Source organism: Hyalella azteca, unplaced genomic scaffold (genome assembly GCF_000764305.2).
Source record: "Hyalella azteca isolate HAZT.00-mixed unplaced genomic scaffold, Hazt_2.0.2 contig5025, whole genome shotgun sequence".
Lineage (NCBI taxonomy): Eukaryota > Metazoa > Arthropoda > Malacostraca > Amphipoda > Hyalellidae > Hyalella > Hyalella azteca.
This window is the reverse complement of record NW_025935231.1, coordinates 151,005-178,419: the sequence shown is the minus strand read 5'-3', so window position 1 is coordinate 178,419 and position 27,415 is coordinate 151,005. Positions and strand designations below refer to the sequence as shown.

The 27,415-nt window shown below is 37.9% G+C and overlaps 2 protein-coding genes across 2 annotated transcripts in view; one reads left to right on the top strand and one right to left on the bottom strand.

The window, feature by feature from the left end:
• The first annotated feature begins 3,339 nt into the window (after positions 1-3,339).
• On the top strand, positions 3,340-25,510 carry LOC125177799 (glutamate receptor ionotropic, delta-1-like). Its single transcript, XM_047880229.1, has 11 exons — positions 3,340-3,506; positions 19,136-19,243; positions 19,466-19,539; positions 19,755-20,141; positions 20,482-20,609; positions 20,961-21,082; positions 21,312-21,546; positions 21,742-21,890; positions 22,213-22,299; positions 22,964-23,130; positions 23,644-25,510. The coding sequence occupies exons 4-11, from the start codon at positions 19,837-19,839 to the stop codon at positions 23,921-23,923; spliced, it is 1,473 nt and encodes a 490-aa protein (XP_047736185.1). The 5' UTR covers positions 3,340-3,506; positions 19,136-19,243; positions 19,466-19,539; positions 19,755-19,836; the 3' UTR covers positions 23,924-25,510.
• LOC108668399 (kinesin light chain) overlaps positions 24,585-27,415 on the bottom strand; it is a 32,093-nt gene continuing 29,262 nt past the window's right edge. The window contains exon 12 of the mRNA XM_018155613.2: positions 24,585-26,754. Within this exon, the coding sequence (XP_018011102.1) occupies positions 26,722-26,754 (33 nt within the window). The 3' untranslated portion in view covers positions 24,585-26,721. The remainder of the gene's footprint in view (positions 26,755-27,415) is intronic.

Genomic DNA, 27,415 nt, shown 5'->3' with positions numbered 1-27,415 from the left:
ATAAACACTCCGAGATCTCGAACTAGTTGCTTCTCTTCAATTTCTGTGCCATCCGATGGCAAGTAGCGGTGTGGCATCCCGATCTCTGTGCCAACTCTGTATCTCATCGACAGCTTGGACTCAATCGACAGCTTGGAATCTATTTGTAAGGAAGTTGTGGATCCACCCTAACAGGTTTTCTCCTACCGCCAACAGTCTCAGCTTTCCGAAGACCACCGCATGGTCAACTTTTTCAGAGGTTTTAGCAAAGTCCAGGTATACTACATCTACGCCAACTCCCTTCTTAAGACCTTAAGATCCCTCCAGGTAACATACCCAGATTGTTTAGGGACACACACCCAAGGCCATGCTGAAAGCACCACCTTTTGACGGCGACTATGCGCCGTCCATTAGCGACACCGAGACTTTAACTGAACTTCCCGGGGCTCGAACCCACGCCTAGCTCCTCCATCTCGGTGCCGCACTACCGTCGTCACTGCGCATACAGCGGCCCTATAACCACTGCGCTACAGTGACGCTACTCCTGCAGTATGGCCATAAAGCGGTGATATTATTCCAGTAACTGAGGCAAAAAGGAGCGATTTCGCCGGAAACCATGTTGTCCGTTATTATAAATCTCAGCCTCTTCCATGTACTGGACAAGCCTCTTGGCCACTACCTTCTCAAAAACCTTGATCACCTGTGAGGTCAAGGTCACCGGTCTGTAATTTTGAGGTCTATCCCTCGAGCTTTCTTTGTGGATCGGCGTTATCAGTCCCACTTTCAGGCCCTCAGGAATAATTCCCTCCGTCGTCGATACTTTCTAGAGCATTGTGAGCAGGGCCTTCAGAGTTCCAACACACTTCTTCAACGACACTACCAGAATTCCATCCGATCCTGGTGCTGAGAACGTCGTCAATTCTTTGATACTTATTTCCATATCCTTTGGCCCAAACTCAATGTTCTCCAACCCCCTTCCACCTGGCAGCTGCTGGAGAGCTTCGATTTCATTCTCCTCCCTTGAGTAGCGGGGGTTACTAAAGACAAATTAAAACTGCGATCCCAATAACTCACACATGCCATGGTTTGTGTGATAAATAAAAATAATTCTTGTGTGTTGATGACCCATTAGCAACACGATACAACATAATGCTTCAGAGTAAAACACATTTGAAAAATCATTGCAAAATTAGTAGAGATTTGTTAAAGATTTTAAGCCATACATTCAAACTCCAACAGATGTTACTCATTGAAACGCTTTAATAATACTTATGCAGTCTCTGTAAAATATTCGATGGATGAATATTCGACTTTGTCTGGAACTGATCCAATCGAATTTCCTTTGGGACTTTTAGAGAAGCTCGTCGGAGAGTTCGATGGCAGCCACGTCCTGCTTCTTCAAAGTCCACCGCAGGCAGGTGAGTCTCAATTACGATATTCGATTTTGTCGTGGAAATAGACAGAATAACATGTTCGATTTACGTAAATGGGTAAATTTAAATTTACGTAAATGAAGGAAAATAGTTTGTTCACTTTGGTCCTATTCTTGCTTGCGCTAATCGCGAAAAGTTGTCGAGGATCGTACTAGGTTGTGCAGTTTATTGATGGCATTTTTAGATTTAAATGAATTTTTTATTGATACAGCCTCATGTTTCATCGGATGGAGACTTAGTAAGAAGATTTGTACACTTTTTTATTGCGATACTACATAGCAATGGTATTTTGTTTTGGGCTGTTGCAGTGACGGGAAGGCCTCACTTTGCATGTTTTACATTTCAGAGCTACTGATATATCAAATAAAATTCTATAAGGAAAGCTGGCGGTCGTAAGGGGGAACGCAAATAATTCTAATCGAAGCTTGTGTGTCAAGTACTTCATAACACAAGAAAGACACGACGAAGAAAATAAAATTTGAAAAAATTCCATGATTAAGATATCGCTCTAATATTTGAGGCGACGTAAATGGCTTGCCCTATATATTGTTCGATGACATATAAGCAACACGATACAACGTAGGGCGTTGAAATAGTAATCCTGCCACAGAGGTGCCGTAAACTCGAAGCTTCAGAGATATGACCGACAATATGATGACATAAAAGAGAAAAAGATTATTTTCGTAGCGTGATTGCGCCAACTTGGTTTAGTAACAAATCTCGCGTTCGTGAGCTTAAGCCCCTTAACCGCATCCAATCAGCGTAAGCGCCCTCCGAAGTACAGTTATGGCAGAAAAAAGGAAAACATCAGTCTTGTCACCTTCCGCACAATCTCTTTTTAAGAAAATTGTGATGGAAGTCATGTTATTAGCGGCATCATTCAGCCAACGGTTGCCTCTCCGACAGAATAGATAAGAATTTCGATGAATGGCCTTACCCCCTCACCCCATTTTACACATTCTGGAGTCCGAATGTTACTGCTACTAGTATTTCAGGCGGCCCAAATTTTTTGGGCCGATTGAAATGTGCAAGCTTGTAAGTGTCAGTGGAGACAAATAAACGAAATAATGCCAGAGATGCGACCGAAGACAACGCGATAAATATTCATCAGCCTCATTAGAAATGAGACCCAGACATAAACACGCAGCGAACGCTCCCTTTGCTGTGCTGAATTAGTCTTAGCTCGGGCGAATTGCGGGAGAATAATAGAAAAAGACAATAGCATATTCATGGTGACATTTGGGGCAATGCCAACGAGGTATTAAGCAATGGTATTCGAATCAATTAGCTATCAGATGTGATATCAAGACATTTACTTTTTTTCGGGCACTCTCCTGTTTTGTATGCTGAGCACAAAACACATTCGTTCTTGCGCAGTGAAACGCAAGAGAATACTATTATCATGAGAATTTTTATCGAATTAGCTTAATTCTGTTAATTTACACTATAAAGAACTGCTGCGAAAATGGACCGTCAGATTCCAGGTCGAGAATTATGGAAAGGAAAGATGACAAGCTAATTCATGATGACGAATTTCTACTATTGGCTGCATTTGTAACGTATCTGCAAGGAACATAAAAGCGGATTACAAAATTCACGTAAATTAACTAAAAATGAATGAATGACTTGAGAAGGAAACTCGAATTAATTTCAGTTGTTAGATCAGAACTTTACGAACGACTAATAACGCGATAGAAGATTTGAATTACAAGCATGCAGCTGAGCTTTTCACAATTATCTCATGGTTCTGCGCATGCCTTTAATATTTAATTTTCAGCGCCGTTACAGAACTTTCTACAGTCGAGAGTATTTTAGAATAAATTTATATCAATGAAAGTTGCATTACGAGTGGTGTGGGCACTAAACCTCCACACCCATCACGTGAAAATTCCTACATTGACCGTCAGTCATGATGCCCTTACAGGGGACGAGCGTGACCTGACTGCCACCCTGGCCGCCCTGTGGAGGTTGTCAGTTGACACTCGTCTCGACACGTGCGGGTCTCTGCTGCAGCAGAATCAGGTCCTCGCTCACTCCAAGCTCCTCGTGCTGGTCTATTGCAACTTTGCGGATACACTGGATTTCTTCACGCAAGTATGTCATGCAAAATTTTGTTAGGGATTTATTTAGTAAATATTTTAGAAGTAATCTTCATCTTAGAGTGGCACTTTTAATTTTGAAACTGGTAGGCTAATTCCTAATTGCTCGTTGAACTTTTTTTGAAACTCGTAAGCTTATTCTGAAACTGGTACATAGGCTAAAATTTCGTTGAACATTTTTTTGAAACTGGGAGGCTAATTGCTCGTTGATCTTCTTCATTTCTCCGCAGTTAAAAGGTAAACATCAACTTGAATCACAGTTCATCACTTGGCTTGTGCCCCTGAGAGACTCTGCTGATAAAATTCTTCTAGAGGCTAACTTGATCGAAGAACTACAGGTAATGAAAATGATTTTAGGAATCATAAAGTTTATTCTCAAATGGAATTATTAACTATTCGGGCATTTTATTTTGGACTTGCATAATATGAATTCCATAGCAGCAATGAATATCTTCGTAATTTTTATTTGAAAATTATTTAAATGAATACATAAATTTGCACCGTATTCAATATTTTGCTAATTCCACTTCTTGTGAAATAAAAAAATAATAAATAAATCATAAAAAGTTACCTCATAGAATGTCACTTCATGTATTCTATCTCATCTTATCTCCTCTTGCCACACAGGTGCTGGCTGTGCGTCAGCTTCCTGATAAAGTGCAAATTTTTCACTCGCAAACTCTCGTGGATGAGAGCATATCGTAAGTGTAAAATCATAGAATTTTTTAATATTTTTATTCTCTAATATAATTTCGATTTTATTATTCAGCCTACGACCTGGAGTCCCTGGTATTTTAGCTGAACTAGTCCGCCTGGAGTCTATATTTTTTACTTAAAATTAAAATTAGCACATTTTACATAAGCGTCCAAATATTGATGGTGAACCAGTTGTCTGATAAATTGAACGTTCATACGTGAATCGTACTCCTTTTAGGTTAATTGAAGTGGGATTCTGGAGAAAGCCGAAATGTGAAGCAAATATCCAGTCGGGATCAACACTACCCGTGCAACTTCCTATTAAAGGATTTCATTCAGTCATGAGTCGCCTAGTCAATCTCGAACATGCAAAATACCCAACCCGGCGCACCAGTGCTCCGACGGCTCATTCCTACAGTTCATCGGATCGTATTTACCAGAACCAAATGTCTGGTGATTTGGTTCTCAAATCTCCTGTCTTTGCAACCGAGCGAGATCTTCGCAAGCAAAACCTGCATGGTCGCACACTAACTGTCAGTGCGGTGGACAATTGGCCGTTCTTCAGCCTGGGACGCGACGATCTGCATGGCGGCTGCACCAAGTCTGGCATCGACTTTCGCATCACTGAAACCCTCGCAAGTCTCATGAACTTTACGTGAGTTATGTCATTATTTGTTTATTTTGTTTCCTTCAACTGAAAAACCTTTATTCGATGATACTTCTTAATGTGAGAAATGTCTGGATAGGAAGTGAATTGTACATTTAACAACGTTCACTGCCAGCCAAACTCGATTCATCAGCCGGGGTTATCGTTCACTGTTGACAAATCATTAAAAGTAGAATTTGCACGTCTGCTTTGTTCTTCTTATACTTTCTGTTTTAGACGAGTTGATTGATACAAAAAAAATCGTGCCGACAATAGCTTATTCTCCGTTTATGTAATTGTACAATCGTGTAGTGGTTGTTTTTTAGAGCATTCTTGTTGTTTGTGCTTGTTTCGTTGCTTCATTCGTTTCTTAATTTAGGAGAAAATTGTGACGTTTTCGTCATGTCAGAGTTTGTGACAGTGATTTATATGGTGGCACAAATAAAAAAAACTGAATTTGCAGGACTCGAATTGTCACACCCGTTGACGGTCAATGGGGAGGACGTCTCCCGAACGGCAGCTGGACGGGCATGATCGGCATGGTCGAAAGACGAGAAGCGCATTTCGCGATCGACCAGATCACAATCACCGGTAACTTACAAATTCCGAAGGAGAAATGATTGTTTCGTTGAACTTGGTTTTTATCTCACTGCCATCATTCATGTTGAAAGATTCAAACTTGGCTTTCGAATTGTAGAAAAGCGTTCGAAAATTTTGGTATTATATTTTATTTTTCGGAATAATACGATTAAGATTTCAATGCAAAAAATGTCTTAATAATCATTCGTGAATCATAGGAAATCCTCTTTTAAAATGACTCATTTTCTTACAAAAAATTACCCATTTGTACAAGTGATATTGTTTTTGCTAATGTAATGACTGCAACCATATTTTCGCTAGGTGAGCGGGAGGCTGCTATTGACTTTACTCGCTTCTATTACTGCGAGTCATTGACGATTGTTTCGGAAGCCCGGGTGACGGCCAGACCGGTCTTCGCAGTCTTGTCACCCTTCAGTTCTCTTGTAAGAAATTCGCCCATACATTTACCCAGTTGAAAAAAAATTACATTCATCTGAAGTGCAATTTTTATTTTTTCATAAAAAATGTTTTTTTAGCAGCTGCATGGGAGAAACTAATAATATTCAAGTAATATTACCTGAAATTGTTCATAGGTGTGGCTGTTGCTGCTGGTGTTTTTCCTCCTGGCGGGTCCGACTATGAAGATATTTAGCGTTTGCCAGAAGCGCTTAGGGCTGCTCACGGAACCCAAACGTTCGTCCATGTCGGAGTTCAGTTTCTACGCGTTCCGTCTTGCGTTAATGCAGCACGACGGCTCGGCCAGCGTTCAAACTTCGTCGCTGAGACTCATTGCGTTGTTCTGGGGCTTCTTCTCGTTCATTATTGCAGGTTAGGAACGATTCTGCTATTATTTTCTGTTGAAAATTTTTGTTCAAAAGCTCTGAAAAAGAGGATGAACTGCGGAATTTATGCGCGCAAAATATATAAATACTATTTTACATAAAACTATACTGAAACCAATCATGGTGCGAAAGTTCACGAGATTAAAACTTATAAACTTTCCTCAGCATTGTACTCGGGCCGGCTGACTGCTGCGTTGGTGTCGCCGCCTCATCCGTGGTCCATCAACAGCCTGCAGGATCTGCTGACGGCGGTCACGAGATACGGCGTCCTGCCTGTCGTTACGGAAGGCACTTCTGAGCATGACCTCTTCGCCGTGAGTTCAATCGCGGTGCTGCTAGTGCGCCGAGTCATTAGTATTAATGTGCTTTGATTCATCGGGTAACGTTTCTTGCTCCTGCGGAGAAAATGAGTAATTAAGACTCATTACAACGGTGTACACTTTTCATGTCATGAATCGCTATGTTATTGCCAAACTCGCTTGCAGGACAAGACTTATTCTTGATCTGGCAATTGAAACATTTCTATAATATAATAATAATAATAATAATAATAATAATAGTAATAATAATAATAATAATAATAATAATAATAGTAATAATAATAATAATAATAATAATAATAATAATAGCGGTTTCAGCGTTTATTAGGCCGTAGGCCTGTCGCCGATTCTCAACATCACAGAACATTCACAGTATTTTGCGGTCTCGAACTCGCATCTCACTGCTACAATTCTCTGTGCTTAACCGCCCGGCCTCCTTGCCGATTCTGACCAGAAACTGGCGCACAGAGCTGGGATCGAACCCGCGCCTCTCTGCGCCAATCTTGGTACTCTGAACTGTAACCACTGGGCCACCCTGCCCCTATGGGCCACACTATAGAGCGAAATATGATGTACAATTTTTAATTATAACTTATTCAGCCCAATTAAAAATCTGAAGGTATAGATATTGCTCTTAAATTCACCGTTGATTGTTCTCTTGTGTACAGCTGTCTGCCGCTGCAGTGTACCGGGAGCTCTACGAGCATTTCACTGCCGAGAGTTTAGTCAAAAGCGAAGACGACGGATATGATAGAGTTAGTAACTTATTGACTGAAAATATTTGTTGTAACCATTGTACTATTATAGCAATTTGTTGTCATATTACAAAACGATTTAGGCATTTAATCTAATTTCTATCTTAATCGGTACGAGTCGATTGACCTTCTTATAAAAAACTTTCAACGAATTGAGATATTAGACCAAGATAAAAATTCACCAAAAATTCGAAATATATTAAATCTCCATGCTTTGTTAACTTGCTGATGCACAATAAAACACAAGAAGGGGCATTATCTTCAACTCCACCTTCAGATATTGTATAGCAAAGGAGCGTACATCGAAAGCATGGTGTCGGCGCGAACCCGGACTCTGGCGATGGGTGATCACAAGTTCAGTGTGTCGAGGGAAGCTTTCTCGTCCGAAAACTACGGTATCGCTGTCAGAAATGGGGCACCTTATATTATAGCCTTCAACACAGCGTAAGTCTTACGTCGAAGCTTATTTCGAGAAGATTGTATTCCTCGTAGCAAACTCTCACTGCAATTGTAATTCATTAATCATTTGTTGCTACGAACTCTAGAGCAAGTGATCCCAACACGTGAGAATCAGCTCTTCCAATTTCACACTCAATACAAATGCTCGAAATGGATAATTAAATGATCTCGGATATTAAATTGAGATTAAATCTTTCAAACTTCCAATACATATAATATTCATCTACAAATCCGTTCCAGGTTGGGTCGTCTTGTGGACTCTGGCCTCATTGGCAAGTGGGAGCGCGAGGCGGTGGCGAGCGTCACGCGGCAGTCCGCCCTGCAGGCGGCGACGGAGGAACTTCTCGTGTCCCTCAACCTGCATCATCTGCAGGGGGCGTTCGTGTTCTACGCCATGGGCATGGCATTAGCTCTAATTTGCTTCTTGATTGAGCGATATTGTTCAGCAGCTTTGAAACAAATACCTACAAAGAATAGTGTCATGTAACTGCTGCAGTAAGAAACAGAACAGCATTCGACAAAATTACGTTCATGCGTAGAATATTGTACACTCTCAACCACAGGAAATATGTATGCAACACGATCTTTCACCAGAATATTCTGAGTAAACTCGTAATCAAACGTTGTGTTAACGGAGTGAAGATGATTTATTTCGTGGGGTATACCTCAATTATTTAAGTTAATATAAGGATGATCTGCCTGCATTTAGAAGTCGTGCTGAGCAATCGAGATCTCTAAAAGGTGTCTAGTGGCCACGATAAGATCCCATTCAGTTTACGATCATAAATATTCTTGAACATCGATAGACCGTTAAAATAATTGGATGCCCTTCATTTCCACGTATTTATAACTATTATTAGAAGTTTTTATCTATGAGATATGCCCGTCCAGTTGATGTGTCATTTTCTCAAGAAGAACTTAAAAACTCACGCCAGGAATTTTCTGACGTACATCTGCATGGAAATTTGCATATTTCTTGGGTTCAGAACCCAATAAATCAACTTCTGTCACTTGCATAAATCAAGTTCAGTTTCTTGCAGTTTTGATTATGAATGAGGTGCTGGGTTTCAAATTCGTGCACAAATTGGCGACCATCATAAATGCATTTTATACATATTTATATGATGCATTTTAGACGCATATTTAGGCCACTCGGTAATTAGTTGAGCACATATATTAGAATAAGCACATACGTGTGGTGTTGCAGAGTTGTAGTGTAACAGTAATTGCACTAAAGAACATTTTTGCTATGATTTTGTTTCTTAATTTTCAAGGTTGTGGCATCTGTGTTGATGTCTGTCCAAATGAGATTTTGCTAAGAATACGCAAAAGTTTGAATTCGTTTTCGCTGCTCGAAACGAGTATCAGTTATTGAAAAATTTAATATTCTTAAGCGAAATTTGTCTTATAAGCGCTAAGAGTTTTCCCCACCGTGTGTATTTATTTTTTCTAGCATGGATGACATTGGAGATTCAGATTTGTGATCCAGTTAGACTAAGTCGATTATCATCGTTATGTTGGGTTTTGGTCTTCGTCGCGTCAAAACATGTATCACTCAATTGAATTTAGGTCATGCACGGAAATGGCTCAGTTACATATAAACTAGCGCTCAAAATTTTAGCTCATTTCATTCCTTATTGATGGAAAATCGACTGCATAACTGCCTAAAAAGCCTTCACTCGGGTTATAGGAACGGAAGAATATGGTAGCACATGTCAAAATGACCTGGAGAAAGAATTACAAAATGAATTTCATTCATAGTTCCACGTATTTGAATTATTTTCTGAACAGAGAAGCATCAAAAACAAAGCAGATAATTTTAGCAAGACTCCAATCCTATAAAACTCCAAACTTTTGCTTCAGGACATGCCGACATACGGTTATTATTCAAGATTATTATGCACAATTTACAAATGGTTTCATTGGCCATCACGTAATGATATATTTTGACATGTTCCTCAATTCATGCTGTAACTTCGGCTCCTCAACGGCCTACAATATTTTCAACTCATTAAAAAGAAGCGAGTTTATATATGGATCAGGATAGAAAAGGCTGACCGTCCAAGAAAATAACTGATTGAAAAACTTTTCCAAGTCGGTTGTCCAACCAATGGCAACATGCGTTATATTCCTGAATCTACACGAACTTGTGCGACATGTGCTGTGTAGACAGTACAATTGTAAACGGTAAAATTCTACCCATATTTGCTGCTGATGGACCTGAAGCAGATCTATGGCCTGCTTTGCTTTCTGCATAATAGCGAAGGCAGTAACAAATCATCAGCGGAATTATTGTTCAATTAAATAGAACGCACCAATCTTCTTCATTGCAAGAAGATTGAACGATGATTCTGTCTCAGACGCACACTCGTATTTTGTATATGTGAATGCAGCTATTAAAGATGTTAACGGTTACTCCTATATTAATTTTAACTTGAATTGTTTTTAAATAATATACGTTTAAAAATTGCTTCTTAAAGACAACACTTCTAAAGAATCCAGTGTCTCCAAGGTTACAGATGTACAATGAATTTCTTATTTATTTTGGAATATTAAAAAAAATTAATTTTTCAATTTTTTTAAGGGGAGCGTCTGGGGTAAAATTTATCTCGGCTATTTACTGACGGATCACTCTGAAACTTGGTGCACATATGTAAAACAAAATTCTAAGACATTTTTGTTCGTGTGAATTTTTCGAAAAAAATGAAAGAAAACGTGAAATTCTTAAAAAACGGCCAAAAAGGGGGGTACCGTAGAAATCTATCTCCTCCTAGGATTTTCAAGCTACAACATCGAGACACATATCATTCGATGCGTAAAGACCATATCTAAAACGCAACACGACGGTTTTTAGGATTTCTCTTTTTTGTGGGTGTGGGAGCATTTTTCGTAAATTTTTGGAAAATTTTTCGATTTTCCCCCCCGCCACCCCCCTTTTTGCAGAATAAAATCCAAACTATAACGAAATTAGAAAAACGCCCGTGTTCCGTTGTAGATAATTTTGTTGCGCATCTAATGGTATATGTCTCATTGCTGTAGCTTAAAAACTCTAGGAGGAGAATCAGGAGATTGGTTTGCAGTGACAATAAGTTAATTGTTCAGTAGAGCCTGACAAAGTCCCGGGCGCCTCGAAATAAGCGTTCAAGGTGGCAAGAATGTTCAAAACTGTAGGAGGAGATAGGTTTGCAGTGACAATAAGTTAATTGTTCAGTAGAGCCTGACAAAGTCCCGGGCGCCTCGAAATAAGCGTTCAAGGTGGCAAGAATGCAAGACTAGGCGATACTGGAACTCAATTCCTGTCAAGGATGGTGTGAACGACGACACGCAAACCCTCCCGTTCAACTGCAGGCGGGTAACTGAAGCACATCGTATGTGGACTAGCTATTTAAGTATGCTACCGGGAATTTTCGCCTATCCTAAATGTGAAAGAACTCCACCACCCCCCACCCTTTCGCGATCTGTCGTGAACGCATAAATCAACTTACAGAAATGATTTTGGTACCGTTGAATAGAGCAGAATGTCAGCTTTAAGACGAGATTAAAAACCGGAAAAGCCAAAATTCAAAAATTTTGACCAGACGCTCCCCTTAATATATAAAATTTTATTTCAAATTATTTATTCTGTCAATGGATTCATGCATTACCTCCGACTTCACACAAGTGTGCAAAATTACAGATCAATTGGACAGGTAAAAGTGTGTCAATATCAGTTACAAGATTTGTAGCTGACAAAATTATTTTTCCACTTTTTTTAATATTGAAAAAAAAAATTAATTTTTAAAATCATTTACTTTATCATTTGATTCATGCATTGCCTCCAACTTTACGCAAGTGTGCAAAATTTTAGATCGATAGGATAAGTAGAAGTGTGTAAAATTTCGAGTATAAGATTTGTAGCAGACAGACAGACAAACAAGAAGTGAAGTTAAAGAGAAGTGTTGTAATAAAAACTGGCATTGAACGCGATCGTGTCCATTTGTAGATGTGAATAAACCAACATAAGCTTAATTGACGTATTTTATGGTGAAAATTGAATTTTTCTAATGTTTTTACGTCGACTTAATCACATCTTTTCAATTGAAAAAATTGACATTTGACGCAAACCTGTTATTATTAATCCAGAAAATGATCGCCAGTTTCTGACACAAAAATATACCGTAATGTGTTTCGTATAGCTACCGCAAATCGGTTAAATTTTTCACGGCCAGGAGCCAATTATTTTGAAAGCTCTCACCAAAACACAACATCTGTAATCAATTAGTTCCGACTGAACAAGTTCGTAACATTTATAAAAGAAATGAAGTTTGCTGACGCCTTAACAACGTTTAAACAGTTTGCCGTGTATATTTGTCAATGTCGCGGTGAAAAAAAGTTCAGTATCGATTCACCGAGTATATAGATTATTTGTTAATAAGATGAACTTTGAAGAATACAAAAACTGTTTGTTTTGCAATGATGCATCAACGAACTTTGATGGCCTAGGATCCGCACTTGCCATTGTATACATCAACGCACGTTCATGTATCATTTCTAATAATTATGTTATCTAAGTGGACGATAGAGCTACTATTGAGTACCGCGCCTGGTCTTCTGTGATGGGAAGATACAGCCTCAATCATGTTTGGTTGTGGCAGTTGGCTCGGCTTCTACTTAGAAATCCTGGTAAAGCTTTGACGCAGCACGCGTTTAAAATTTCAGTTCGATAAATTTATTCGGGATCTTGAAGTAGAACCTCGAAAGTAGCACTTTAAGTGGCTGCCCTTGTACCTAGAGCTCACGTCATCGGTTACGGTTCAATCATTGTTGATCCTCTTCTTCGGAGTTTGACAATTGGACGGTTATAAATAGCTGCGGTGGATAGATTAGCAGCATACGCATCGTGGTGAAACTTTTATAGCGACAGCTACCCGTGGCACTCTCTCACCTTCTTTGAACTATACGTCACCTGAGTAAACGATGTTATGAGTTCGTATCCACTTGAAACCGTTGAAACCTATGCAATAGGTTTTGCATTCCTTAGGCAATTTGTAGGTCCTATTTTGGTCAAAATCGTATTATGAAGTTTTTGTACTGATGATGGAGCTGGACTCCGATGAGTTTTCACTGCAGACAAAATGAATTTTTTGTAGTTTTCTTTGATTTAAATGCTTAGTTCATATGACAAGTTGCAACGAATCCGTCATTTCCTAATCTAAAGTAGAATTGACTTTGCATATAAATTTAAAAACAACCCACACTTGGACAATTTGGAATTTTGGAATTTATGCAGAATTTGTCACAAATTTTTATAAAACATCGAACGAGTATAAATGCATTGACCAAACCGTCATTACTGCATTTCTTCTAACAATATTTAATGCTCTGTGAGTCCGATTGGCGAAAGTCTTATTCTCAGCTAGGATTTTTTTTGTAGAAGGTCGTAGATTGATTTTCTGATAGATAAAACATAAAATAAATTTTCATCTAAATGCATTACCTAATATTGATCGAAAAGGGGGCTAAATAGTTTCCACGTTGATTAAAATGATTGGATGTGCTATACTGATTTTTAAAATGTGTTCTAAATTCATGTAAAGAAAAGCACTTTTTGCCCTCATGTGATGGTGCCCTCATTTTGATGGTGACTCCGAATCTTAATTCCGCAACAAAGGATGAGCAACTCAGACGTCGTCCACCGCATGTAGATTGGGTCTCTATAAACAAAATTAGCGGAGCCTCGCATACACGACAACGACATACATAAGACATTCACCAGATGCAAACGATCAGTCACATGCAGGCTATATCAATCATACAGGTAATTTTTTCGTCACAAGAAAACGATCACTTATTCGCCACACGCGACCGATCATTTGTTTGCCTTATGCAACCGATCACTTATTCGCCACATGCACACGATTAGTTATTCGCCATCACATGCAATTCAGTATTCGCCCCCGGGCAAGCGATCAGTTATTCGCCACGTATGAGTGATCACCTATTCGCCACATGCACACGATTAATTATTCGCCATATACATACGATCAATTATTCGCCACATGCACCTGATTAGTTATTCACCATATATATACGATCGACTATTCGCCACCTGCAATTATTCGCCGCAATCGATCATTTATTCGTCAACTATTCGCCAATCAATTAACTATTCGCCACATACAACGCACACGTATAACGATCATTTATCCGTCACTCAGGAGCGACCGCAAAAATGCACCGGGAAAAACTGATAACCCAGTCTGCTTTTCTTACAAGTTTAACTTTGATTACACGGGTCTGAAAAAAATCTGAAAATTATTTTTATTTCTGAAAGGGTGACTGTTTTTTTGCACTGATTTCATTTGGGTCACGATAACTTCAATTAACCCTTTCGTGACTGACGGGACTGTGACGTCCCACTCAATGTTTTACTCCATAACTTGCATACAGCGTACCATTCGAGGCATAGCTAACTACAGGGACACATGAGTAACACTCATGCGCCTAAGTCAACTCAAAAGTAATTGACTGACGGGACTGTAACGTCCTGCCCAACGATTTACTCTATAACTTGCATGTTTAGCGCTAAATTCAAGGCATAGCTAACTAAAGGGACATATAAGAAACACTCCTGCGACTACATATGTCCAATCTAAAGGAATATTATCATTTGATCTTTTTGGGATATGTTATTATAAGCTATTACATGCGTTTGCCAAAGGAAGTTTGTGATATTATTCAACTACCAACAAAAAATATTAGGAAATTTTTTTTAGCAAATCAGTGATGTCGCAAATTGCGTCACCTCAGTTGGAACCATATACTACCGGGATTTTCTAGTGTCATATATATATAATTTTTACCATTAACATATACTTGATTATTTTTTTACGGAAATGCAGGAGACAAAATTATTTTTCCAGTTTTTTACAACACTTCTCTTTAACTTCACTTCTTGTTTGTCTGTTTGTCTGTCTGTCTGCTACAAATCTTATAATCAAAATTTGACACACTTCTACTTATTCTATCGATCTGAAATTTTGCACACTTGTGTAAAGTTGGAGACAATGCATGAATCAAATGTCAAAATAAATAATTTTAAAAATTAAAATTTTTTTTTCAATATTAAAAAAATTGAAAAATAATTCTGTCAGCTACAAATCTTATAACTGATATTCGACACACTTCTACCTGTTTAATTGATCTGAAATTTGGCACACTTTTGTGAAGTCAGGGGCAATGCATGAATCAATTAATAGAATACATAATTTCGAAAAAAATTTAGATATTAAAAAAATTTATACTATATTAAAAAAATTGAAAAATAAATTTTTTTAATATTCGAAAATTAAATGAGAAATTCATTGTACATCTGTAAGATTGGAGACACTGAATTCTTTGGAAGTGTTGTCTTTAAAAAGTAATTTTTAAACGTATATTATTTAATATTAAAAAAAAATTATTTTAAAAATTATTTATTTTGTCATTTGATTCATGCCTTGTCTCCAACTTTACGCAAGTGTGCAAAATTTCAGATCGATAGGATAAGTAGAAGTGTGTTAAATTTCGATTATAAGATTTGTAGCAGACAGACAGACAAACAAGAAGTGAAGTTAAAGAGAAGTGTTGTAATAATATACGTTTAAAAATTACTTTTTAAAGACAACACTTCCAAAGAATCCAGTGTCTCCAATCTTACAGATGTACAATGAATTTCTCATTTAATTTTCGAATAATAAAAAAAATTATTTTTCAATTTTTTTAACATATACCTAATTTTTTCAAAATATTTCATTCTATTAATTGATTCATGCATTGCCTCTGACTTCACACAAGTGTGCAAAATTTCAGATCAAATAGACAGGTAAAAGTGTGTCAAATATCAGTTATAAGATTTGTAGCTGACAAAATTAATTTTTCAATTTTTTTAATATTGAAAAATTTTTTTTAATCATTTATTTTGACATTTGCTTCATGCATTGTCTCCAACTTTACACAAATGTGCAAAATTTCAGATCGATAGGATAAGTAGAAGTGTGTCAAATTTCGATTATAAGATTTGTAGCAGACAGACAGACAAACAGACAGACAAACAAGAAGTGAAGTTAGAGAGAAGTGTTGTAAAAAATACTCTGAATCTATGAGGTCATTACGAGTTCTCAATTTTCAACTTGAAAAATTTTAGGGTTCTGAATTTAGTATTTCGTATTTTATAGAGGTGAGATTACTATATTGTACATGTCCTTAGAATGAATGGAAAAGCAACCTTCGCTTATAAATTCTCTTTTTGATAACTTATCTATTTGGAGTTTATAGTTAACGGTTGAAAGTCCTAAGATGAAGTTCATTTTTTTCTTAGTATAGAAAATTAAACTAACAATATAGTAAAATATAGAAAGACCTAAGCATCCCATGACCAAAGGACGATATTTTGTTTCGTTTTGTCGTCACTTTGGACGATCAGCAAAGGTGCACGTTTTCCTTGTTTTGATTTCTTTATCGTAAGAAGTGGCTCATAAACGTAGGCTTCGCGCTGAACAATATTTCAATGAGGTTGAAACAACAAACAAAATCTATTCCTGTTCTATGAAGTTTGTTCCGTGAATTAGTAATCACGCTAGGTGCAAGGAAGCGAAAAATTAAGACACTCGTCAAACAGCAGTCGGTTTAAAATTCACGACGACTGCAACGCCACGGCCGCGCAGGCCTGAGTAACGTTGCCACGTGTCTGCGTTGCATGCAGGGAATTCATGCGTGAGATGTGCGCGTGTATACCATGCATGCAAAGCGCGAGTGAACATCATGCGTGGATTACGAGAGATTAATCGTAAGTGCAATCTAGCATATCATGTCTGCAATGCACTAAAGAAATCATGCGTGGGATGAATTTAAGTATCTATTCAAAAGAACTCGAACAGGAATTAAGGTAATTGGTATAAAAATGGCTGCCAAAATGAAATGGAATGCATTTGAGCAGTAATAAATACAACTAACTCAATTTATTATTACTCGAAGTATCACTGCTGATTACGCAATTATATAAGTTAGATTGAGTTAACACTATCGTAAATATTCTGCTGAATTTTGAACGAACATCATAATTTTTTTCGATTAATATTGAATATTAAACAAGATATTTATCAAGATTGAAACAACTGACAAGCCGAGGAGACAGTTCGCAATATTTTCTATAAGAATTGTACTTGTGACTTTAAAGTAATAATAAAGTTTTCTATTGTTCATTTACAATTAATGTTATTATCAAATAGTGTAAGATAAAATGAATTCAGATCAAGTAAAATAGACTTTTTAAAAATATTTTTTAAGTTTCTTGTTACGTGAACAACGGGACTGTCTCTACCTCTCTCAGTTCGTTATCCGCTGAACAGTGAAGCAAATTCAATGAATTATTTGCTGACCATTTTGGGTGAGAAGGGGCCGAGCTTACTGATATAAGTCAGAACATGGCAAATCAATCTCAGAAAACAAATAAACACGGGGCGTTTGTTGAGCAATTTAGCTGTCAAGCGATGCGCGAAATAGTCAATTTCCACGGCCAGTAAATGGCTCTCTATACAAGATTCACAACAGGGTGGGTGTGATATATAGGCAGGATTGCTGCGCTCCTGATGTCAGAGCTCGCCCGACACACCCAAGCGCTGCACACTGTGAGAGCATGTGCTTGCCAACGGGAAATACTTTCATCCTAGAATTTTGATAAATTTAAAATGAATCAAATGAAAATACAAACTAAAATATTTCCAAGGAAAATCTAATATAAAATTTTCTTCCGAAAATTAGTTTTATTGACTGTAAAACAGAAGCTTAATTTATATTTTTAATTATTCCGGAAGAAGTTCTTTATTTATTCGAGCTTAATTTGGACCAGAGAATTATTTTTGTTTTGAATCTTGTTGTTTGTTTTTTTCTACGAGGCGAAGGATGTTTTTTGCTTACGTTGGCAGAACAAGGAGCAGGTGACCAAAAGACATTTTAATATGCTTAGTTCCCAATATATTCTACACAAATATACGTTTCCTATAGATTAATTTACTTGATGAATATTTTATATTCGAAACGTCGTACATTATAATGCCTTTTGCATGGTAACCTGCCTTTTGATCCACCAACGCTGGCAAAAAGCATCGTTCGACTTATAGAAATAAATAAAAAATATCTAATTTCGTTAACCACCTCAACAGCAAAACTGTTTTCAACATGTTAAGAATTTCTTCCGTAAATAATTAAATTCTGGAATTTTTCGATTTTCCAATGAATCCTACCTGGCATTAACTTCTGTTCTTCGCCCGCGTCTCTGCTCGGTACTTTCAGTGGACTGCGCGGCGCAGTTGTTGCGGAATAATCCAGTGGATTACAATTGCAGAGATTTGAAATGACTTAATCAGTTATTTTACGCCTTTACAACCATTATATTTCGATGAAATAAAGTGCATGATTGTCTTAATCAAAGAGAGAGGGTCAAAATTTTTAATTTTCAAGCTAGAATCTCCTCAATGGATGAGTGTGCATCCTCCCCTGGAGTGGATCAAATTCTTCTCCCTTCGCGCCTTCTGGAGGAAATCATCTGGGAGTTCAATGGGAATCACGCAATGATTCTACATAGCCAGCCGCATGCAGGTTAGATATCCGTTGTGTTATGCATGTAATTTCATATTTCCTATAAATTGCATGACGGCTTTAATAATGGTTACCAATTGACAATGAATCTCTACACCTCATCTGTATGTAAAGAAGCATTAGAAGATTATTCGGGAATAATGTGATGTACATGTAGTCTCCTGGCAATAGGTTCTAGTGGTGTCGGGAACTGTTATCTAAATCCTTTCCTACCGTTCTATGCGCGTCATCTCTTCCAGTTCCACATTGAGATGGGGATTAGAAACGATTAAAAAAGTCCTTGAATTGCCGATAAAAGACTGCCTATTGAATACTTCTGGCAGATCACTGCTAGTAAAATTTACTAAACCCCCACACCCATCACGTGAAAATTCCTACATTGACCGTCAGTCATGATGCCCTTACAGGGGACGAGCGTGACCTGACTGCCACCCTGGCCGCCCTGTGGAGGTTGTCAGTTGACACTCGTCTCGACACGTGCGGGTCTCTGCTGCAGCAGAATCAGGTCCTCGCTCACTCTAAGCTCCTCGTGCTGGTCTATTGCAACTTCACGGATACACTGGATTTATTCACGCAAGTACGTTAAATAAGTATATTCTGGCCAAGTAATCAGTAAGAATGAATTTGCTGTTAAATACGCTTGGAAGGATGAATATAATGATTAAGTGTGAGAGATTCTTGGCTTCATGATAATTTCGAAGTCTTTACAGATAAAAAAGAGACGTCAATTCCAATCACCGTTCATCACTTTGCTTGTTCCCGTGAGAACCTTGGTAGACCTCTCATTGCTGGAGGCCATCTTGATCGAGGAACACCAGGTATATAGAACAGTCAAAGACATTTATTGAACGGAACTATAGTCGACATAGCATGTCGGGCTACGCTTAAATGAGGCTATATTTTGACACTTTTCCATTCTATTTCGCTTCTCTTTATTACTATTTCTGCTTTCTTTGTAACATGAAGGGAATAAAATCAATAATCTAAAAATCTTCACTTTAATACATCGTACCAATATAATGCCACACCCTTCTGTACAGGTGCTGGCGGTGCTTTTGCTTCCAGAGAAAGCGCACATTTTCCGCTCGCAGGTCCTGAAGAATGAGAGCATTTCGTGAGTATAAAATATTTCGAAAGATAGCCTGAGCCTGATAATAGTCTTGATAATAAAGATTTTTTCACATAAAAATAAGTTTCAATCGTGTTTTCTAGAATCACCTGCCTATAACCTATCATAAATAAATATTCCCTATAGTATATGAAAACATACAGCGTTGTGGAAATAAATTAATATGTAAATTAAATATAATTGATTTTACTTTTATTTAGATTGATTGAAATTGGACTCTTTAAAATACCGACACCTGGGGAAAATATTGCGGGTCCACAATTTGAGGGATTGAAGTCAATAATGAGTCGCTTCGTTACACATGGACTTCAAAGTGACTCGTACCGTACTCCGGCTGCACAATCAGGCAGTTTATTGGATCGTGTCTACAAGAACCAGAGTTCCGGCGACCTGATTCTTAAATCCCCAGCCTTCCTAACCAAGCTTGACCTCCGCAACCAAAACATGGGCGGCCGCACATTCCTGGCCAGCGTGGTGGATAATTTTCCGTTCTTCAAAATAAGACGAGACGACACAAAAGGCAGCGAGACCGGGTCCGGAATAGACTATAGCATCGCTGAAACCATCGCAAAATTCTTGAATATTACGTATGTTGTTCATTTTAAGTTTTTTACGGTTCCATTTAGGAAATTTTAGGTCGAGTATATTACTAGGGTGGACGCTGAGGAACGAATCTTATGGATTGAGTTACAAGTAAAAAGGTTTTGAACTCACATGTTCGCCCCTGATCCAACGGAGATAAAACAAATAGGACTGCTTGACGAGCAAGTTCACATTTGTCGGCAGATAGTTCAACAACGGCTAATTTTGACAAATCAATTCTCTCCTGGTGTTATTTGCATATTTTTCACTTTCCAATTAAAATTTTTCGAACAGTTCTATGATCGGATTGGTATGAAAAGTCTTAACATTGACTGAAACTTCCAGGATTCGCATCGTCACGCCCGTTGACGGTCAATGGGGGCGACGTCTCCCGAACGGCAGCTGGACGGGCATGATCGGCATGGTCGAAAGACGGGAAGCGCATTTCGCGATCGACCAGATCACAATAACGGGTAACTTGATCACAATAACGGGTAACAATGAAAAGATGTTCCGCTGTATATTTTTCAGTACGTAATTTGCCGTGCAAATATTTTTCCAGTACTCATTGAACCTATTTCTAACATTTCAATGAAACAAGATGCTAAATTTTTTTAATCAACCATTATTAAACATAACCGTAGTGATGAGATTCAGGGGAAGGGATGAAAAGCACGTGAGAAGTTTCAGGTTTAAACCCTTACCTATTAATAACGAATTGTCTTCTTCGAATGAACTTTGTCCTGACCCCTGACCTATATGTGAAATATAGTGTTCACTAGAGAGTTTAAATAACTTTTTACTAGAGCCGCAATTTTTTACAGGTGAACGTGAAACAGCTGTCGACTTTTCTCGCTTCTATTATTGCGAGTCAATGTCGATTGTATCACGAGCTCCCGTTGCAGCTAACCAAGCTCTCGCAGTCTTGTCTCCCTTCACTTCTGCTGTAAGAAATGTTCTCCGATAATTGCGAAAAATCATTTTCACTCTTCGTAAAAGTTTTCCGGTTTTTCTTATGATTTAACACTAGTTCTATCGCGTTACCTTCCTGGAAATTTATGACACTTAGTCGGTGAACTTATGTTTCCACCTTTTGTTACTAGTCTAATCTAAAAAATGTTCAGCAAATCCTGTCAAAAAATATTCCATTCAGAAGCAGCTGTGTTTGTCTCAAGGTGTGGCTGTTGCTGCTGGTGTTTTTCCTCCTGGCGGGTCCGACTATGAAGATATTTAGCGTTTGCCAGCAGCGCTTAGGGCTGCGCACTGAACCCAAACGTTCGTCTATGTCGGAGTTCAGTTTCTACGCGTTCCGTCTTGCGTTAATGCAGCACGACGAATCCGTCGCAATCAAAACTCCATCGCTGAGACTCTTCGTGATTTTTTGGGCGATATTTTCTTTTATTCTTACAGGCAAGTTTTTTGAACAGACGACTGTTCTTATCTTACTATTTCGGTTGAAATTATTTACAGTTATTTTTTTATCTGTGTAAGTCCTTTGCAGATTAAAATTACACATAGAAAATTCTGTTACGATAGAGCCGCAAAATTAAATGGAGCGTCGCCAAATGAGGTTTCATTTATTATGGTTTTTGGAAATTTGCGCAGTCTTGTACTCCGGACACCTGACGGCAGCTTTGGTATCTCCACCTCACGCGCGGCCCATCAGCAGCCTGCAGGATCTGCTGACGGCGGTCACGAGGGACGGAGTCTTGCCGGTCGTTTTCGAAGGCGGTTCCGCACATGCTGTTTTTTCTGTGAGTCAAAAGTTCTAGAGATTTTTTGGATTTTTGTTTCGGTATAAACCCGATACTAGAGGATATAAAAGAGATTCACACGCTAAAACGCACGATTAAAAAGCTGCTTGCAACTTATCAACGACAAAAACATCTTGAATTTTATGTCAAATATTTGGTTTGAAATCTCAAAACAATCGATTCCGTAATGTAAATATCTTAAGTTTAATTCATAAATTCAAGCCCAAGGGGTTTACTCGCAATTCGGAAATAAAAAAAATAAAAAGACTGCAAGAATTAAATTTCTAGAGTATGACATTAATTGAGGTCGCTTCATTTGCAGCTGTCTGAAGCCGACATTTATCGCAACTTGTACCAGCACTTCACGGCCGACAGCTACGTCACCTCTACAGCCGATGGATACAAAAAAGTCAGTGGCATATTACAGACCAGGGATTGGTTGCTTCTATGATTCATTGCCATTGTTATAATGAATTTGAATTACTCTTACATGAAACAAAAATCATGGGAACAAATTCAGATTTCAAGTATCCAACACAAATTACTTTATTTATTAATTTCAACGTACATCGTAGGAACGTAGAAAGATTTTCAAAACACAAATGCGACTGAGAAAGATATATTACTAACGATTGACCTCTATTTAAAAACATTCTCCTATCAAATATTTGGTCCTATATGAAGCCGTGACATTAGCTGGTAATTAGATGCTAAATATGTTGTAACTCTTTATAATAATGCAGTTCAAACTGAAAAAATAGGTCGTTTGTTTCTATGATAAAAGTTTAACCATCGCAATGAACACGTTGAACATTATTGTTGTTTGAATAAATTCAGCATTTGATAAAATCTCCCTCCACTTGTGACAAAACATCTCAACAACCTAAAATTATTTTTTGTGACTCCTTTTCTGCTGGGTACCTCAAAATGTCGGGCTATCATCTAACAACGCTTCTACAGTTGATAGCATCATTTACGAGGTGAAGTTTCATTATGCTTTGTTTTTAAATATAATTTTGAGCCAAGAGACCGAATGATTGAAGAAGAAGCCTAATTTTCCTTCTCTCTGGCAGGTGTTGACCAGTAACGGGGCGTACATAGGAGGCGCCTTGTCTGCCCGGATCAGAACTCTCACACTTGGCAGCTACAAGTTCAGTGTGGCGCGGGAAGCTTTCTCTTCTGAAAGCTACGGCATTGCCGTCAGAACTGGTGCTCCTTATCTTATAGCTTTCAACTCAGCGTAAGTCTTATGATAACATAACCATATTTGGAAATTTAAGTCTTTTGAAAACAACTTGTAAAACTACACTTATGAACATACATGAAGTAGTGTTATTTCATTCTCAATCAAGAGTTAAGCTTCTTCGTGTACGATTCTAACTAATACTACGTACAATACTCAAGTTTTAGATAATAGCTCTTCAATGCACTGAATTTATACCTGATAGCAGTTTTAACGCAAGGTCCTCAGCAAGTTGTCAGAATCCTAAATATTTTTTTGGGGGGGCCAGCAACTCTTTAACCAAATGACGGTAATCACATTGTAACTCTGGCAATCGAGAACGTTCAACCAGAAGTTTTAAGTCGCAATCACGGCTATAATCTATGACAATCCCGTAAGCGTCATCGCTTCCAGCTTCACTATCAATATTTAAAGCTTCAAATAAATATATTAATAATCGCGGACATTAACACGAGTTGAAATAATTTTAACTTCAAATGAAATTGGTCTCATAATAAAAATCGGTCTCAGGTTGGGTCGCCTTGTGGACTCTGGCCTGATCGGCAAGTGGGAGCGCGAGGCGGTGGCGAGCGTCACGCGGCAGTCCGCCCTGCAGGCGGCGACGGGGGAACTTCTCGTGTCCCTCAACCTGCATCATCTGCAGGGGGCGTTCGTGTTCTACGCCATGGGCATGACATTAGCTCTAATTTGCTTCCTGATTGAGCGCTATTGTTCAGGAGGAGCTAGGAAACAATTACTAGGCATCGAACATGGCTTCAACTGCAGGAGTTTAAAAACTACCAGTGGCTGATATTGAATTAGATTGAATTGATTACCAAAATAATGTGGTTATTCTGGAATTGAGCGAGATTTCACTTACATGAGGTTGCCAAGGACTCAACCCAGACATTTAGAAGTAAAAAGATGACTTACGATAAAACTTACAACTATTAAGGTAAACTGAATGATCACACTACATTCCGTGGACTTCTCCAGTTCAAGATGCTAACCATTTTCGGGTTTTACAACGAGGATTGCGTACGAAAAACTGAAAGCTAGATTTCCAATTTGAGTAACATCATCACTCATTTACTGAATACTTTTGCTGCACTGATTGTACTTTACATCACATTGTTTGTTCAAATGCACTTCACCTACGTTTACACTCTAAATATCAAACGACTTGCCAATGGAACGATATGCCAAGGTTCCAAACAATGAACGCTTCGGGCTGCTTCGATTTTCATGACTTCGTTTCCAAACTATTTTACCTAAAACCTTCTCTTGATAATTTCCTTCAGCTATTTCCATCATAATTTGCAGGAAGCTGCGCGGATGGTATTTTCTTTTACGAATCTACCGCCGTTAATATTTCTTGCGGCTTGCCAAGACGAAGCATAATTTGAGATGAAACGGGCAAAATAGCTCAATGTCGCTTGTGGACAGCTCTTAAGAGTAAAGGAAACCACATGTTAGCAGTAATCTTATATTTTCGCTTACGTGTGCTTAAATGTACTCAGGCAATCGTAAGAGCAACGTACAAGCCTTAGAACTAACAAAATGGTTCGATAAGCAAGCATTCGATAAAATGATTCCACAATAGAGAGGGTTAAGAGCAAATTAGAGTTCAAGATGTGTTGTAACAACATCAATGAGAACATCATGCAAATAAGACCTTGTAGACAAAAATTAAATTGTTTGTCTTGTTTGAACATTCTTAGCTAAATGTTATAATAACTTCACATTCATATATTCCACACAATTCGAATGTTTGCTAGCTCGTAAGTGATGCTACATACACTCAAGACATAAATTCATAACAAAAATGTATAGAACAACTTTTCACCATACCACGACATGTCGTCGAGTCAAATCAGATTCGGTCAATGAAATCAGTACTCAATAAATCAATTAGAGTTTCAAGCCTCAAAGTTGAGTCAAAATGGATTCCAATTTTCTATTGAGAAATTCTACCAATATTCTACCAATTGAGAAAATACTTCAAATAACGCATGATTACATTGCATCCGAGGCACATGAATTGCAACGCAACATTCTAAAGGCTACTATACAGAAATTTTTCTTCCGAAGTGTGGAAACTTAAAGGAAAGCATCCAAATTATACAGTTCATTCACATCATTAATTTCTAATTACCTACTGTTTTTAACCAAATTACGGGGTTTTATTAGTTTCACTATATCAGTCTTGCGTTCATCTAGAAGATTTCAAAGTATAATTCCATGAAGAATGACACGACCATTTAAATTTTGATGCATAAAATTACGAGAATAAAGAAGATGCGCACTTAAATTCGGCATCTGTGAATGATACAAAAACGTATACGGAATGTTAAATTATCCATTCTTCAATTAACATAAATTTCACTATATATAATGATTATTATACGTGACTATTATTTTCATGATTATATACGAGCACTTGATATTAGTAATTGATAATATTAATTTCAACCACTTGTCTTTGGGTTGAAGTTGCAACGTAATGAAAGTCCCAAAAAATGACGTACTTGAAGCATAGTTTGTTATAATGAAAAGTTTGCTTCAGTGCAGGAAAAAATTTCAGTAAACAACTCGGATCCGAAAGTGACCAACACGCAAATGCTTTTTCTTGCAGTTCTATGGTACGGGAAACCGAACTACAGAACGTCAAGACTCTTAGCAACGCAGCAAACAAACGAGCGCGTTTGTTAGTCTGCATTCAATTAATTATTCAGCCGCTGTGCTAGCTAAACAAATTGAAGGGAGACTAGGTTATTCAGCATGCAATACAAAATTCAGTGAATATGGATTCTAAAGAGGGGTTTGGGAAGGCCAAAGAAAGGAAATATCTACAGTATAGCGAAATTAACCTTGGTCATTTTACGCCATTAGAGAGTTTACCAGCCGAAAACTAAATATAATAAATGTTGAGTCGCGATTGCACAGGATGCAACAAAATTGTCTCATGGAAGCGACCACAGATCTTTGATTTCCTGCACAAATGTCTGTCAATGAATAACGTATACACGGTTTTAAATTTTCGTCTTAACAATAGTGGTTAGTGGTTATAATATTGAGGAATAATTAAGGGTGAACTAGCGAGTTGATTTAAATTTCAAGGCCACAATTCGATCGATATGGGAAGAACGAAGCCAAGCGAACAGTAACTTCTAATGCTATGATATCCTAAAGGTAACATTGGATGGCAGAATCCTGAAGGAAATAAAGCAAGCTATTCGAGTTTATGATCTGCAGCTCATCACCATATTGTTAAGCGTGGTCAAGTATTCAAGTATTATTGCTTCCGCAATAAAACGGGAGGATGATCACGAAGAAGTAATTGATTCGTAACGTGAACGATTATCATTTCTCCTGCTTGGTAACAAGAATATTAAACAAAGAATCAAAAAAGAATCTATGAATATCAACAATATGAATGACGATGGGCATTCATAATGTTTCTGATGGCGATCCTCGTCGTCTATATCGAATGACGAATCTGAACAGAATCCACACGGTTTTAACAGAATCAAATGACGGTTTTGAACAGAATCCACTGGCCGGTCAAGAGCAGAAGTTTCAACACGGTAGCAGGTTATTTCTGAAGCGTTACACCACCATTCCAGAAGATGTCTGCAGTATCTGCACAATACGGAAAGATGTCAAACGTGGAAATAAATAATATCCTTTAAGCTAAAATAAAATCTCTAACGATCATCCATCCAAAGCCATGTAAATTTGTCTTCAGTCAGACAAATCTACGGAACATGATGCAGATGCATTGACAAGCATAAATATAGTTGTGAAACTATAGCATGATTAGTGTAACTTGGTCATCATGACGAGGATATTGAATTATATTTTGTTATTTAGACTTTCCTATCAACAACAGAAAAAAATGCTAAACAATTTCTCCGTGCTGATCCAATTCACTGGAAAAAAAATTGATAGGGATAAATAACTTCTTATTCAGAGATTATCTACTTGATACTTCATAAATTTATAGTTTTTCTATCCCGAGAATAAATCCAGTTGGACGTACGTAAATACAGCGAAATAAAATATGAAAACTTGGAAAAAAACGTGCAATTGTAAACTCCGCATATTTTTTCAACACAGAAATTATACAATACACAATCTCTTAAAGGGAGAAATAAAGAATGGTTTGAATCAAGTGAAAAGTAACGCCATCCAGTGAATCAATCGAAAATATAAACGATCTATCTTGACTTCATTTTTGTGATAAGATAAGTATAATGCGAACACCAGTCGCGTCCTCAAGCCGCTGCCAGCGCTGCGGTGC